The following is a 15,153-nucleotide window of genomic DNA, read 5'->3' on the forward strand; positions in this document are numbered from 1 at the left end:
TGACAAAGGAACAAAGGGTGTGTAAAAGATGGCAGGGAGATTGCAGAGAAGCTGAATGAATTCTTTGCATCTGTCTTCACCCAAGAGGTGAGAACATTCCTGCATCTGAACCAAGCTTCTTAGGAGAATCAGAAACTAGCGAAGATGTGTGCAGACAAGGAAGAAAGTTCTGGCAGCCATTGATAAACTAAATGTTACCAAATCCCTGGCCCAGATTGCATTCACCCAAGAGTTCTTAAAGAGCTCAAGCATGAAATTGCTGTTCTTCTCACTTTAATATGCAACTTATCCCTGAAATCAGGCTCCATCCCTGAAGACTGGAAGATGGCCAATGTCACACCAATCTTTAGAAAGGATCTAGAGGGACTCCGGGAGAATTACAAGGCCAGTCGGAATGATCAGTTTCCTTATCTATTTCCTATGGTAAATTAGTAGAATCTAATATCATTAAAGATAAGAATTATAAAGCCTTAAGAAAAAGCAAGACCTGCTGAGAAAGAGTCTTATCAGCATGGCTAAAACTTTGCAGAATAAAATCCTGTCTTTGCCAAACTTACTAGGAGTTCTTTGAGAGGTGTAAAACAGGCATGTGGACAAAGGATGAACTAGAGTGGACATTTGTCTACTTGGATTTCCAAAGGCTTTGGCTTAAAGTTCTCACCAGAGACTGTTAAGAAGAAAAACTCCAGCAATAGAAGGAATAAGAGGGGAAGTCCTCCTATGGATTAAAACTATGGTTGCAGAAACAAGGAGAACAAAGAGTGGAGTATAAATGGGAGGATTCTCACAATGGAGAGAGATGTCAGGTGAGTGTCCCCAAGGTCCGCTTTTGGGACCAGTGCTCTTTAACCTATGTCAGAATAAATGCAACCTGGAAGTAGGGGGCATGGGTAAGCGTGGTGGCCAAGTTGGTTGCAGATGATACTACAAATTATGTAGGAATTGTGGTGAGAACCACGAAAGGGATTGGCGAAGAGCTCCAAGCGGACCTTGATAAATTAGGTGAGTGGGCTCAGTGAAATGGCTTAAAATGCAGTTCGAGTGTAGCAAAATGCAGAAGTGATGCACATAGAGGGCAAAAAAAATCCCAGAACTTCACATACATGCTACAAAGGGGTCAGTGCTATCAGTCACAGACCAGGAAAGGGATTTAGGCGTCTTAGTTGATAGTTCCATGGGAATGTCAACTCAATGCATGGCAGCTGTAAAAAAGGCAAACTCTATGCTGGGGATAATTAGGAAAGGAATTGAGAATAAAACTGCAAAGATTGTCATGCCCTTATATAAAGCAGTGGTGCGACCGCACTTGGAGTACTGTGTCCAGTTCTGGTCGCCGCATCTCAAAAAGGATATTGAGGAGATAGAAAAAGTGCAGAGAAGGGCAACAAGGATGATTGAGGGACAGGAGCACCTTCCCTATGAGGAGAGGCTGCAGCGTTTGGGACTCTTTAGTTTGGAGAGGAGGCGGCTGAGGGGGGATATGATTGAAGTCTACAAAATTATGCATGGGGTAGAAAATGTTGTGGAGAGAAATTTTCTCTCTTTCTCACAATACTAGAACCAGGGGCATTCATTGAAAATGCTATGAGAGGAAGAATTATAGGATCACTAATAAAAGGAAACACTTCTTCACGCTTGAACGTGTGATTGGTGTTTGGACTATGCTGCCACAGGAGGTGGTGATTAGGCCACCTAACCTGGATAGCTTTAAAAGGAGGCTTGGACAGGATTTTATGGAGGAGAAGTCGATTTATGGCTACCAATCTTGATCCTCCTTGATCTGAGATTGCAAATGCCTTAACAGACCAGGTGATCGGGAGCAACAGCCCCAGAAGGCCATTGCGTTCACATCCTGCATGTGAGCTCCTAAGAAGCACCTTGAGTGGGCCACAATTTCTCGCAGTAGTAGCAGAGAGCTGGACCTAGATGGATTCTTCTTGGCTATCTGATCCAGCCTGAAAGCTTTGTTCTTAAGTGTTCTTAAACCCTGGTTTTCCCAAATATAAGACATCCCCTGGAAAATAAAAGATGCTAGTAGAGGCTTCCTTTGCTGGAAGTCACGATAATATAAGGCATCCCCCGAAGAAGTAAGAAGGCCGTGTGAAAGCAAAAGTTTTTTTTGTTTGGAAGCATGCCCGACGAACAGAACACAGAAAAATAAGACATCCCCTGAAAATAAGACATAGCGCATCTTTGGGAGCAAAAATTAATATAAGACACTGTCTTATTTTCGAGGAAACCCGGTAGTCAAATGCCCTTTGCAATCTAATCAAGATCTTTATTTTTTTGATTGAACTATGTTAATAATCATGCATCACATATTCCTGCCTCTCCATCCATTCTGTTAAGGGAGGAACTGCCCCCCCCCCCCCCCCCGGTATCTTATAGAGACAAGAAATTCTTCAGTAATGGCATTCAAAACAAATTTATTCAGCTCCATTTTCTACTATCCTTTGACTTGCACCTTTTATTTGATAGTTTTCTCCTAGATGACAAAGCTCACAGTTGCTTTAAAATGATTAAAAGCAAACTATTAAAGTGTGCCTTGGGGATAAAGTTTGTGTTTATCTTTTCAGGGTTACCAAGGAGTATCAGGAATTCCAGGTATTCCAGGATCTCCAGGGATTCAAGTAAGTTCTCTGCATTTTTTTCTAGACCTCTACAGTGAAGTCCTGGTAAAACTTTAACACCAATGATAAAGGTAAATCTATAAAAGAGTCAGTAATAGATATTTACTTTTCCCCAGGGACCACGTGGCCTTCCAGGCATGAAAGGTGAACCTGGAGCTGATGGGAAAAAGGTCAATGTTGTGATATTCTTGTGAAGGCAATTAATTTGGATAAGTCGATACCATTTTTGAAACAGTTTGAATAACTACATAATATACTCTTGTATAGTACTCTGCTGCCTGAAGAATTCCCACTTATGTGGTTATCTTTTATTTAACAAAATACTTCTGAATGCCTTTAAAACAGCTCTATCTTCTACTGTCCCTAGACTTGTACCTTTTATTTGATCATTTTGTCTCATATTGCAAACTTTACAGGTGAACATTTTTTTCAATTACACAGGGAAGTTTTAGCATGCTGAAATAGTTAGATTATATATGTTGAGTGTGCTATATATGTATTTAGTTATCGGACATTGTCTTTGAAATTTTCAGTCTTGTAACACTATAAAAGTTTCAGCATCATGTCCTACTGATAGTTTACATTTTTCAGAACAATGTTAGTCATGTTTCAAGATTATCTTGCAGTTGTAGAAAATCCAAATCTAGCACACATTTGTTTACATAGTATGGAACACTTCTGTGATCTGTGAAATTTTTTTTAATGCTAGTCATCAATTAAATAACTATTTTACATGTATAAAGTTCTTGAAGTTCTTGGCCAGAGCCCCCAGGGGATGGGGCGGTTTATAAATCGAAACAATAAATAAATAAATAAATAAAATAAATTCTAATTCCTAGCTTTATTTATTTATTATTTGATTTCTAGGATGCCCTTCCTCATAATGGGCTCAAGATGGCTTACAACAATAATTTAAACAGTTTAAATCTATCCACTGCAAAAAGGCGACACAAAGATCAATTCCTAACTAACTATGGGGAATCCTAAGACATAATTCACTAAAGGGGCTTTCCCCACTGACAGAGTTGAACTGGTTTCTACCTAGGTTCACCTGAATGCATGGCTACAACTCACTTCCAGCCAATCGGCATGCATTCAATCAGGGCCCAGCATCCCAATCCCTTACACACTCTCCTTTCCCAAGAACAAGCAGGGCCTGGTGGGGCTGTGGTGGCAAGGCACTCTCCCACCTATTCAGCAGCCCAGCCAATTCACTGTCTGCCCTCCCCCCATCTAGGAGGAAGCAGGGCCCGGTGGGACAGTGGACACAAATGTACCCTCCTACCTGGCCTGGTACCAGGCCTCCAAGTCCCCCGCCCACCCTCCCCCCTCAAAGAAGAAGTCAGCCAGTCCAGACTTCCCTGATCCAGTGTCACCTACTCAGAGAGAGGCAGCCACAGTGACATGGAGGCATCAGGAACAGCAAGTATGGGCCCCGGGGAGGCCACAGCAGCCCAGGAAACTGCCAGAGGTGAAGGGAAGCAGGGCCTATAGCTCTGAAGATGTCAGCCCAAAGGAATACCAGGCAGGGCAGGATTCTTCCCATCCAGGGGTGGGCAGCAGTCTTTTTGAGGTAGCTATTGGGTTAGAATAGTTCAGAATGAGCTTGAAAATAAATAGTTGTAAATAAGCAATTGTGTAACTGAAGTCATAAATTCTAGTTTTCTATTTTTTTCTCCAAACAGATACAGATCTGCTCCAATTTAAACACACCTAATTATTTGTTCCTTTAATTAAATATAAATGTCTTTTCACCCTAAATTAGTGGTATCTTTCTAAACATTATTTCATATGACCACAAAGTGAGTTCTTGATTTGACTGGTGGAGAAGTAGGGCCACAGGAATGCTGGACTGTTGTGACCTCTATGTTTTTGTGTATTTCAGACAGCATTTTGTAGGTAGAACTTAAGCTTCTGCTGGGTGCTGCAACTCTCAGAGCCCCTATTGATTTTCTAGCCAGGTCACTGGAGTCAGCATCTAATATTGTGATGTGTCTGGCTCAGATTCTTTTTGCTCTTACTTTCTCATAGCTGTTTTTTCTCCCTAGGGGGAACGTGGACTTCCAGGTTTCCCTGGATTGCATGGGATGCCAGCATCCAAGGTTCAAACCAAATGCTTCTTGTAACAATGGGTAGGATGTTAAAAAAGTATCGAGGGATTTTCCAAGAAAAAATAGTACTCTCTATTTAATTCAAAATAAACACAACTCTGAAATGGCCTTTAATAAATTGACCAGTTACTTGGCAGTACTTTACTAATTTGATAAGTTATTCGGTGGTATTGGTAGGCAAGTACATCTTCTTAAGGCTGCATGTACGGGATTACTACCTCCCTTCTGCAAGCAGAAGAAGAGTCAAGGTGTTGAATTATTCTTTGTTACTTTCTGATCTCAATACATTTTGTCTATATGGCTTCATCAGGGAATCTATTATAATCAGGGAAAATACTCTCATAAAATAAAAAGTCACGGAGTATAGATAACTAAATACAATTCATTTAAAATAATTTTTAGAAAAAAATAGGTCAAAAATCTTAGGAGTCTTCAGTACCCCAATGAAGATTGCTTTCTGGGGAAATACAACAAGTACCAGACAAGATAGTGACAAGACACTTCTGAGGAAAGAGGCAGAGTGGATTTTAAGATCTTTTCTACCATCTGGGCTCAATGAAAGTTTGGAACTTATACATCTTATTTATGATCTTGATACCCTGATCTAAAGGTGGGGCAAATGGGTCAAAGGAGCTGGTGCGACGTTTTGCCACTGTGTTTGCCCACCCCACTGACACATTTGGCAAATGCACTCGTGGGATGGGCAAACTGATAGGCAGACTCTGTGAACCTCAGCAGTGCTTGACCAAGAAGAGGGGCTGGTGTTCTGATCTGTGTTGGCATCCAGGAGGATGCCGGCACGACTTGTGGCATTCCAAGGATGTTGCCAGGGCTGGAGCCAACATGGGTAGAACCTAATGGAAAGCTTTCAGGCAGCAGGGATCCCCCCCCCATTTGCTCACCCTCCCTGCACTGCTAGAAAGCCCTGTAGAGGCAGCGGTGTGGCAGTGATGCCATTCCTGGTCATCCTGACCTTTGAATGAGGCTGCCCAAGTCAAAACTGAGTGATAAAGATTTATTTTGGTATAAATAGAACCTGCTCAGTTCTAAGGTGATTTACACTCTACTGTATAAAGGATTGTTACATATTTTATATATACGATGTTCCTAAGAATGCTTTTGAACTATGGTCCTTTACAGTTTAAATGAACACCTGATACATCAGACTATATAACCCCTTGAGCCTGATTCCATCTTTATTGCTCAAGGTGAGATTGGAGATTTATGCTACAATAGGTAAGCAGAATAGTTCTTCAGACACACATTATTTTATATAATAAAATTAATTAATTTTGCAGCTAGTTTCCTAAGGTTAAATTATCAAAGCATCTTCTAAAATAATATTTTAGTTTTCTAAAAGACCTTCACAGGTTGTAGGTTTTTAAAGATTTTTAACCTAATTAAAATCTATTCTAAATGAATTGCATTTGGTTATATATGTTTTGTGAGTTGTTTTTATTCTGAGTGTTTTTTTCCCTTATTACAATACTCCCCTGATGAAGCATAAGGCGGAACACATCAGGATCAGAAAGCAACAATTAAATATTCATCCTCTTGATTATTATGTTTTGCTTGCTACAGCTGTGGTATGGCCCTGACTTCCACCTTCTATTTGGACCAGTTTGGCTCCCTGTTCTATCAAAGGTGCTAAGTGCACCACTAAATTCCTTGCCATAAAAACTTACAAAATGATTTGGAACGATGCTGACTGACTCATAACTTGTTTTTTGTAATTCTATAATCTCTCTTTAAAATATTTGTAAGGTTGGCTGAAGCTTTAGCACCTGTTACATGTTTTTAGTCTTTTTAATATTGAATTTCCTGTGGTCTCCCTTAACTATTTTGAACTGATTGCATGCAGTGGACAAACTTGGGGCTTCATTCTTCTAGTAGATGTGTTAGGTGGTATCTCATGCTTTAAAGGAAACTGGGCTGTAAAAGGTGATGGCTAATGCATGATTTCAAGAGTCTTAGAGGTGGTTTGAAGAACACACATTATTCTGGAGTATTCGTTAACAGCACAGTAAAAGCATATCCTAGCATTTCCATATATTTGCTTTCATCTAAAATACAGTGAAATGTTTAACTCACAGTCTGTGGGACTGCCAAATTCTCTCTCCCCCCCCCCCATTTTTATATTTGTTTTCTAAAATTTTGAAATAAAAATGATTGATTCCATGTATATGTATTTTGATCAAGGGTGACAGAGGACCCAAAGGAGATCAAGGCCTACCAGGAATTTATGGGAAAAAGGTTAGTTTAAATTACAGAAGAGACTTGTATTACTAATATTATGTATGTTATTTATGTTATGATGAAATTGGAAGATCTGAGTTTTGAAGAACCAATGGGTGAAGAAAAATGTCTAGATAACCCCAAACAGAATGTAGTTAAAACCACGGTGATAGCCCAAGGGATTCCAGAGATACAGGTGTTTTTACCTGCTTTGGTCATTTTGGAAAAATCAGGGGGTCAGAATTTTTTTAAAAAAATGATTAATGGGGAGGGGCCACTGAGCACAATGCAGTTAAAACCACCATAATTGCCTAAGGGATTCCAGAGATACAGGTGGTTTTATGTGTAGTGGCCGTTTTAATATTGGAACTTGTTTTCTACAGCAGAAGTTCACTAGTTTCATTTCGTCAGAACAATGCAGAACCACATTTTGGTCTTTTGGTGAGACAGAATATACCTCACTCTGAACAGAACTCCCTGGTAAAATCTCTTCATGCTGACTCAAGAACTCTCCTTCCAGCAGCCAGCCAACCAGCAGTCCTCACTTGTGTGCTGTGTTCCAGCTGCAGTAAATGTGACTGTGCTGGAATTCATCACAGTCATCAAGTCTTTTACCTGATCAGAGTGCAAGGTTGCCTCAGCCAATCAGGTGGCTTCCCTGTTCCTAGGACTCTATGCCTCACTCTGGATGTAAACAGTAATGGCTCCTGACAGACGTGGACTTTTCAAACACACTTTTCTCTTTGGTCTGCCACATTTGGTATTTGCTTAGACACAACTGAAATGTTGGCTAGTGTTCAAACAATACAGCTGTTTTGTTTGTTAATTTATAATTCTTTTGACAGGGTGCAAAAGGAGAAAAGGGTGAAGCAGGATTTCCAGGAATGACTGGCCGGCCTGTAAGTTTTTGTGGATATTCTTTTGCCTTTTCATTTTATGTTTCTGTTATATATCATGAATAACAGTATCTTACCTATTACCACAGGGGGAATCTGGGAGAAGCGGAAAGGATGGTGTACCTGGGAACCCAGGTTTTAAGGTATTTGAATACTGAATTTATATGGGCACTACAGTATAGAAAATGTGAATAAAGAATGAATTTGTGTGACTACTGTACATTCTTAATGTGCATGTGTGTGTATGTGGTGCACATGTAGGTAGTGGGGTGGGAGATAGACTGATGAAACATTTAAGTGTGGTAGAAGTATGGTTGAACATGTGTTCACTGTCCTGAAACAGGTGCATGTATGAGAGTGGGTGACCATGTACACACGATCAGTGAGTTTGCAAATCTGCCACTGACTTCAAGTAGTAGTAGTAATTTACTTATATATAAAGATGGACCATTTTAACAACTTGTGGACTCCTTACACACTGGTGATGGAAGCTTACTGATATATACAGAAATGCTGCATCTGATTAAAATATTGAATATAATTGTTGCTTAGCAATCATGATAATTTCCTGGAACAGTATGAAAAGTATACATGTAATGTATAATGACAATATTGAATACTGAAACTTGCCAACAAGTGACATCATCTCTTTGTGCCCATGTTGTCTTCCTGACTGGTGCTACAGCCATTGTCCCGGCAGCCATTGTCCCGGCAGCTCTGTTGCTCTCTCCTAATGCCCACTGACAAGGGTACTGCTTTCCCCTGCTTTCCCTTTTAGTAGTGGGGGTTGGGATATTTCCTGTGGCACATCCCTTAAACTGCTGCTTGGTTCTCATCTCTCTTTACTTCTCTGTGCTGATTTCTCTCATCTATTTCTAGATTGCTCTAGCTATCGTATGCTGTGGCATCTGAAATAGGTTCTTAGTTTTGTCATAGGAACAAACCAGGAAATGGAAAAAGGAATTGATATGTGAAATGAGAGAAGGGAGCCTTCAAACCTGTGGCATGTTCTCAGAGTATGTGAAGGGCTGGGTTAACCTCCACGTGGGTGGAGGGTGGAATTTGGGACAGGTGCTTCTGTTTGTCTGATTACCTTCAGCTTTGACTTTGGTAATCAGTCATCTCCTGCAGTCTGCAGAAGGAAAATTAACCCTCTGCTTCATTCTCCAAAGTAGCAGTCCTGATCCGTGGGCTGGATGCTCAAAGAAACGTAGTAACTCATTCCAGATTTTATATGAGGAGTTTTTGCCAAAGTAGAATATCTAGGTGAATTTTGGAATGCTTAGTCCACATCAGGGAGTCGATTGACTCAGGCAGAATACATAAGCAAAGAAAATAAATGCATCAACCTATTAAGTAAGTTTGTTCTTATTTAAACTACCCTGTGGTTGGTAGTATAAACAGTGGGGTCCAGTTGTCATCCTCAGTTCTGAATCATGATAGAAAAACAATATCATTTAATAAAGAATGCATGAACAGAGTTCATTTTACAGGAAACTCATAATGGATGCCATACTGTGTCTGCCTTGCTACTGTTGGGAATTGTGTTATAGGCTTGGAGATCTGTATAAAATGGACATATTCGGATTGAATCCGGGTGCATTCAGACATATTTGGCCCACAATCGGCCTAAATATGTCCTGCCTGAATACGAGCTGATCCAAATACTAAGTATTCAGATTGGCTTGTTCTTATTCAGGCTTTGACGTATGCAGCTTGTAAAAGTAAAAAGTTTTGTTTTTACTTTTACAAGCTTCGTGTGGCTAAGGAAGGGGATTCGTGGTTTTGTTTTTTTACTTTACTTTGACTTCCCCTGAACCAAACTTCACCAAACTCAGGTGGTATCATCAGGACAGTCTCCGTACGAGACCTGGAAATTCTGGTGCCACTAGCTTTAAAAATGCGCTCCCTTTAGGCCAAAATGCAAAACACACCAAAAATTCCAAAAAAATCAGATGGACCCAAATATATTCAGATATCCAAATATATTCGGGCATACCAAATCTGGTATTCAGGCTTATTCAGGCATACAGATACTTTTGTGCCTGAATAAGCCCAAATCCAAATTTTACCGAATATTTAAAGTATTGACCAAGCCTAGTTAAAAACCTCCTGGGAGAGATGTGTGATGCTCTCTATGAATTTGGTGCTTTGTGAAGCATAAACCTTCCATTCTTCTTCAATTCAGTGACAGATGGGAAAGTAGCATTTGGATCTTCTGCCAAAGTAAGGGACATGACTACATTCATTCAGTGGGCATTGTGCATGGAGATTGTAGTCACGCACCCTTTTATGACAGTAGTAAATCAAGGAGAAAAAAAAATAAAGCTCTATCTAGCTACACTATTAACTACTGTCCATCATGTGATCCAGTTTAGTACTGTGGTCATAAAGCAACTACAATTTATCCCCAAAGGCACTATGAATGCTGCATACTTTTCAATAAAGTAACACACAGGTTAGACTAAATTTGGAAAAAATTATTCTGTCAAGGCTGTATCAGTCTCAGTATTATTTATGTATTTGAAGTATTTATACCCTGCCTTTCTATAGTCCATATTCAGGGTGGTTTATCTTGATCAACAACCAGCATAATTAAAACACATAAAGAATGAATAATAATGCCAATATACTATCATTTAGGATCCCATGGTTTACAGATACCGGTAATAAAATCCCAAATAAAATGTACGTAATTTAGAACAATAGCTTCCTTAATAAAGCTAAAGTCTAGTGCTTATATACTTTTGAAATAAGCACATATGAGATTGCTCTGAATTGTTTCTTGTATTGTCTTCCTGGTTATGGCTCCAAGCAGAATACCTTCTTTAAATTTGTTTTTTAATGCATCCTTTTTGTTTGGAAGACATTACTTTGTCTAGTCATTCAGATGATAAAGAATGGGAAGCAATTACAGTATTTTTTTCAATTTGCTCAAAAATTTGAAAGCAGTAGTCTTTTATTTCTTCTACAGAGCAAAATGTTGTCAGCTTGCCTTTTAACATCTGCTCTTTATAAAACATCACTTTGCTTTGGACTTATTGTAATCAGAATCAGGCTTTTAACAAGCAGGAGGATTCTTTGGAGATTTCTTTTGGAGCCTTCTTTATTTTCCTAGAAAATTTCAGAGACCTATTTATTCTTGGAACAGATGAGAAACAGTTCACTGCACACCAAACCCATGCTTTCTACAGTTTGACCTGTGGTATGGTCATACCCATGAGGCTATTTCTCTGTTGAATGGGCCAGATAATCCTTTATATATGATATGGGTCAGTTCCATTTTCCCCTCATGGTTTCTTTCCATTGGTCTTTTTGAAATGCTGCAGAAATGGTAGTCAGCAAAACTCGCTGTCATTGCTGAAATTTTAGCCAGCTTGGGCAGGGAAGCATAATTGTAGACTACTACTATGCTTCCTTGGTTGCAGAGTTTCCTTCAACTATAGACAAATTTAATTGCCTTTCTTTCCATGCAATACCATTGGTCTGAATATGCTTGTTCTATGAAGATATCACTTGAGATGAACTAACAAATATGTGTGATCATCCTATCGCTGCAGCACATTTTAAACATAGGATAACCACTAACATTACGCGGGCAAACCGGGATATTTGTTTGAGTGTCTGAAAATCACTTCAGACTGTGTTTTCAAATTTTGAGTAGCCTGATTAACACTGGGAAGGATGATAAAGTGTTTGATCCTGATTAAGAATGAAAGGTAGCATTTGCTATAGGGGAGGGAATGATGGTTCTGTGGGAAGGATGCTCATGCTCATGAGGGTGTTTCCTAATTTTGTTTAGTAGCAAGCCAGTATTACATCTGAAACTTTTCTTCTTGGGGATTCTATGAGCTTTAATCCTATTGGGAGAAGAAAGACCTTGCATTCTATTTGCAGAGGAATGAAAACAGCTTCTGAACAGTGCAGTAGTCAAGTGGTTCTGTAGCAGTAATCAACTGTTTTGAGTCTGGAAATAGTGGCCCAGGAAATGAGGAAATCCAAACCCATATATTGGCCAACAATTATTGTTTGTGTAAAGGCAACTGTTCCTTAACTTTTGGATTGCATACTGCTTTGAAAGATAACTTGAGATAGACTGTTTAATGTTAAGTGAACACATGCCATTGAGAGTTGTTTCCTTACATATGCTCCAGTCTTACTAATAATAAAGCGCTAAGGGATGGAATGTCTGACGACGAACCAGTTATTTCTCAATCATCAGGCGAGCAACAAAATGTAAAATAACGTTTATTTACATGGACTGCTTCCACAATAATATATCAGGCAGAGAGAGCAAAACTATGCATATACTCACTTAAATATCATGCTGTCAGCTGACGTTACCTTCACAAGTATGGAAACCTCAATAGCTCAATACACAACAGAACCCTCCACCGATAAGGGAGCAGGACTCATGAAGGGTTCATGAGTCTTGGTCCTTTGGTGGAGGGTTTGTCATTCAACATTCCATCCCTGCCTTGGAGCAGCAGCACCTTGCCGCCACTGCTTCGGTGCTCCAAAAGCCCCCTTGCCCTGCCCCCCACCCCCAGCAAGTCCTCCCAGATCCTATCTGCCCATACCCCCTGCCCTATCTAGGCCCACTGTATTTCTCATCTTACAGAGGGGTTTACTGCTAATTATGAGATAATATTGGTGTACTCTCTTTGCTCCAAGGCAACTTCAGATTATGTGATGATATAACACAACAGAAAAATTCTAATTTCATGAAGTGTAAACTCTTCACCCCTCAAATAAGAAGTTTCTTGCTATGAATGTTGTCAGCTTTATAAAATGATAAAGAACAAATTAAGAACAGAAAGTGGCACCAGGCCTGCTGTTCTATAGCCCAGTGGAATTGTAAGATAGAAATTGTTGGCTTTAAGAATTCTCTCTCTGTAGATCTTCAACACCAGCCATTTTTTCTTTAGAGACTTAGGTGTGTGTCCTAATTGGAAGTTTAGTTGGCTGCCCCATGTATGGGCTGCTGGCCTGTGTGAGAATCCTGGGTGTAGTGCAGATAAGGACTCACTGGAATAGGTGGAGGCCCCTTATGGCACTGCTGTTGCATAGGGCGCTGACTCTCATGTGCCAAAGCTTAATGGAGTGTATCATATTTGCCCATTTTTTCCTTTTTGGATATATTTGGGAACTAGTGCTTAGTGAAAACTACTGGAAGGGGAGAAATCAGTATTTTATACTAACATAGTGTTATATGAGTAAATGTGCTTGAGTACAAGAAACATTGTAGTACTAGATGCATTGTAATTCAGCCTGAACACATGACACTGCCTTCTAGTGAATCAGACCATGCGTCTATCAAGATCAATATTGTCCACTGTGACTGGCACTGGCTATTCAAGATCTCGGGTGGAGGTGTTTTACATCATTTTTTCCCCCTGATCCTTATCCCTTTCCAGGAGTTGAACCTGGGATCTGGTGCATGGAAAGCAGAAGCTCTCCCTGTGAGCTATGGCTTTGTTTGTACTCTTGGCAATTTTTTCAGTATGTATTTGAAACAAGGATTGTCACAAGTGACTGAAAGGTTGGTGAGTGGTAAGGCTGTAAATTGCAGTTAACGGTATGGTCAGACTTCTATTGTACCCTCTCCACATCCATTTCTGAGGTGATATTTTTGTAGTGTTTCTGCTTATGTTAGAATTAATCTGCAAAATATAAACATGATAGCCATTATCCTTCATAATCATATTCAGGAAAAAAAAGGTATGATAATGTATGAATAAAACCCCTATTCTCCATTTAGATGAGCAGGAAATTCCAATAGATTCTGATTCCAGGAACCAGGAAGGCAGAATTGAAAACTTTTTGTTGCAAGTCAAGAATCTCCCACCAATCATGTGTGTTCTTTTAGGCCTGTGACACAACTTTGGGAACTCTGAATGAAAGAAAAATGGGAAAAGAAATCCCTGCAATATAATTGATCATATATCAATGACTCACTCTTTACCTCATTTCATTCCTGTCTGATTGGAGGAGAGGGTCCAGATAGTCTTCTTTCAGATACATCCTTCATGCTGAGGAGAACATTAAGACTCCTTCCTGCCCACCCATTGCAACCAGCACATTGGAAGAGCTAGTATTTTTAGCTTGCGTGGCAGAGTAGATTACTACTCTGAGGCCACTTTGAGGATAGAAGTTTTCTGGGGTCAAGGTCTAATTTGTTCATCTTCCTTACCATACTACTGCTCCTTTGACAAGTGGCACATATTTCTCATGCTCTTGTGCCCATAGTTAGAGTGAGACAGAAGAAAAATAGCACAGCTTAATTGCTTTGTCCTTGATATGGGAGCATTAGCAGGATTTCGAAAGAATTTGACTTGCAAAATATGCTGCCCCAGGATATAATTCATGTCTAAGCAGAGTTTAAAGTGGAGCTACTCTGGTAAGATGAGAAGGTCTAGTAGTCTTCTTGCACTCACTGCAACCTCCTACCACACTTGGAAAAGAATACTCTCCATGCAAGATGTTCTTTCCATAGGAAGGTTTTACTTTTGCAGTTGCAAGGTTACACAAGTCTATGCTATATAAAACTATAAAGCTATACAGAACTCTTCAGCAAGAACAAAGTTCAACACACACAGAACTCTATCTCAACTTAGCATATACAAAGCATTGCTTAAACATCCAACAGGATCCCTGCCCCGGCATCAGCCTCTCATTGGTCTAGAGTTACAGTTGAACTCACCAATCATGTTAAAGGTTAACTGCCACTTCACCCACTGACTGTCTCCAGCCTTGCTGTGTTGGGCAAACTTCTGCTAACTTGAAGATGACCTTTTTGTGAACTTTTACTCTCTTTTTTATATCATGACATCATGGAGGGCAGCACTGATAATGGTTATTAATCATGGTGGCAGAATGGAACCTCTGAACTTAGGGTCAGTAAATATCAGTGGTCAAAGAGGTAACAACCAAAGGGGATTGGTACCTGTGCTCTGGTGAATCATGTTACCTTACCTTAGTTCAGTCGGCTGCAAACAGCTGGCTGAAAAAGTGGCCTGCTCCCAGCCATGGGGCCTGACTGGTAGGGTGGCCCCCGCCTCCTGTGCCCTAATCCATGTGCCTGCCCCCTTGCCCCCACACTTACCTTGGTTCAGCCAGCTGAAAAAGCAGCCTGCTCTGGCCAGGCTGTTCCTAGCCGCGAGGCCTGGCTGGTGGGGCAGGGCTGGGCTGGGCAGGGGCACCCAGTGACCCCAATGCTGCACACCCCCTTCCCCTTGGTAGCTCCACAACTGGTAAATACATGTCCTCAGGGTTGTAGCC

General features: G+C 40.3%; 1 protein-coding gene across 5 annotated transcripts in view; it reads left to right on the forward strand.

Annotated features, from left to right (window-relative positions):
* COL21A1 (collagen type XXI alpha 1 chain) overlaps window positions 1–15,153 on the forward strand; it is a 124,102-nt gene that overhangs the window by 60,738 nt on the left and 48,211 nt on the right. For 4 of the 5 annotated variants that reach the window (XM_048496925.1, XM_048496935.1, XM_048496917.1 and 1 more), the window contains exons 11-16: window positions 2,577–2,630; window positions 2,747–2,800; window positions 4,679–4,732; window positions 6,941–6,994; window positions 7,822–7,875; window positions 7,962–8,015. In XM_048496925.1, the coding sequence (XP_048352882.1) occupies window positions 2,577–2,630; window positions 2,747–2,800; window positions 4,679–4,732; window positions 6,941–6,994; window positions 7,822–7,875; window positions 7,962–8,015 (324 nt within the window). The remainder of the gene's footprint in view (window positions 1–2,576; window positions 2,631–2,746; window positions 2,801–4,678; window positions 4,733–6,940; window positions 6,995–7,821; window positions 7,876–7,961; window positions 8,016–15,153) is intronic. The other variant, XM_048496943.1, reaches the window with a different exon arrangement.

This window comes from Sphaerodactylus townsendi, linkage group LG01 (genome assembly GCF_021028975.2).
Source record: "Sphaerodactylus townsendi isolate TG3544 linkage group LG01, MPM_Stown_v2.3, whole genome shotgun sequence".
In the NCBI taxonomy this organism is placed as follows: domain Eukaryota; kingdom Metazoa; phylum Chordata; class Lepidosauria; order Squamata; family Sphaerodactylidae; genus Sphaerodactylus; species Sphaerodactylus townsendi.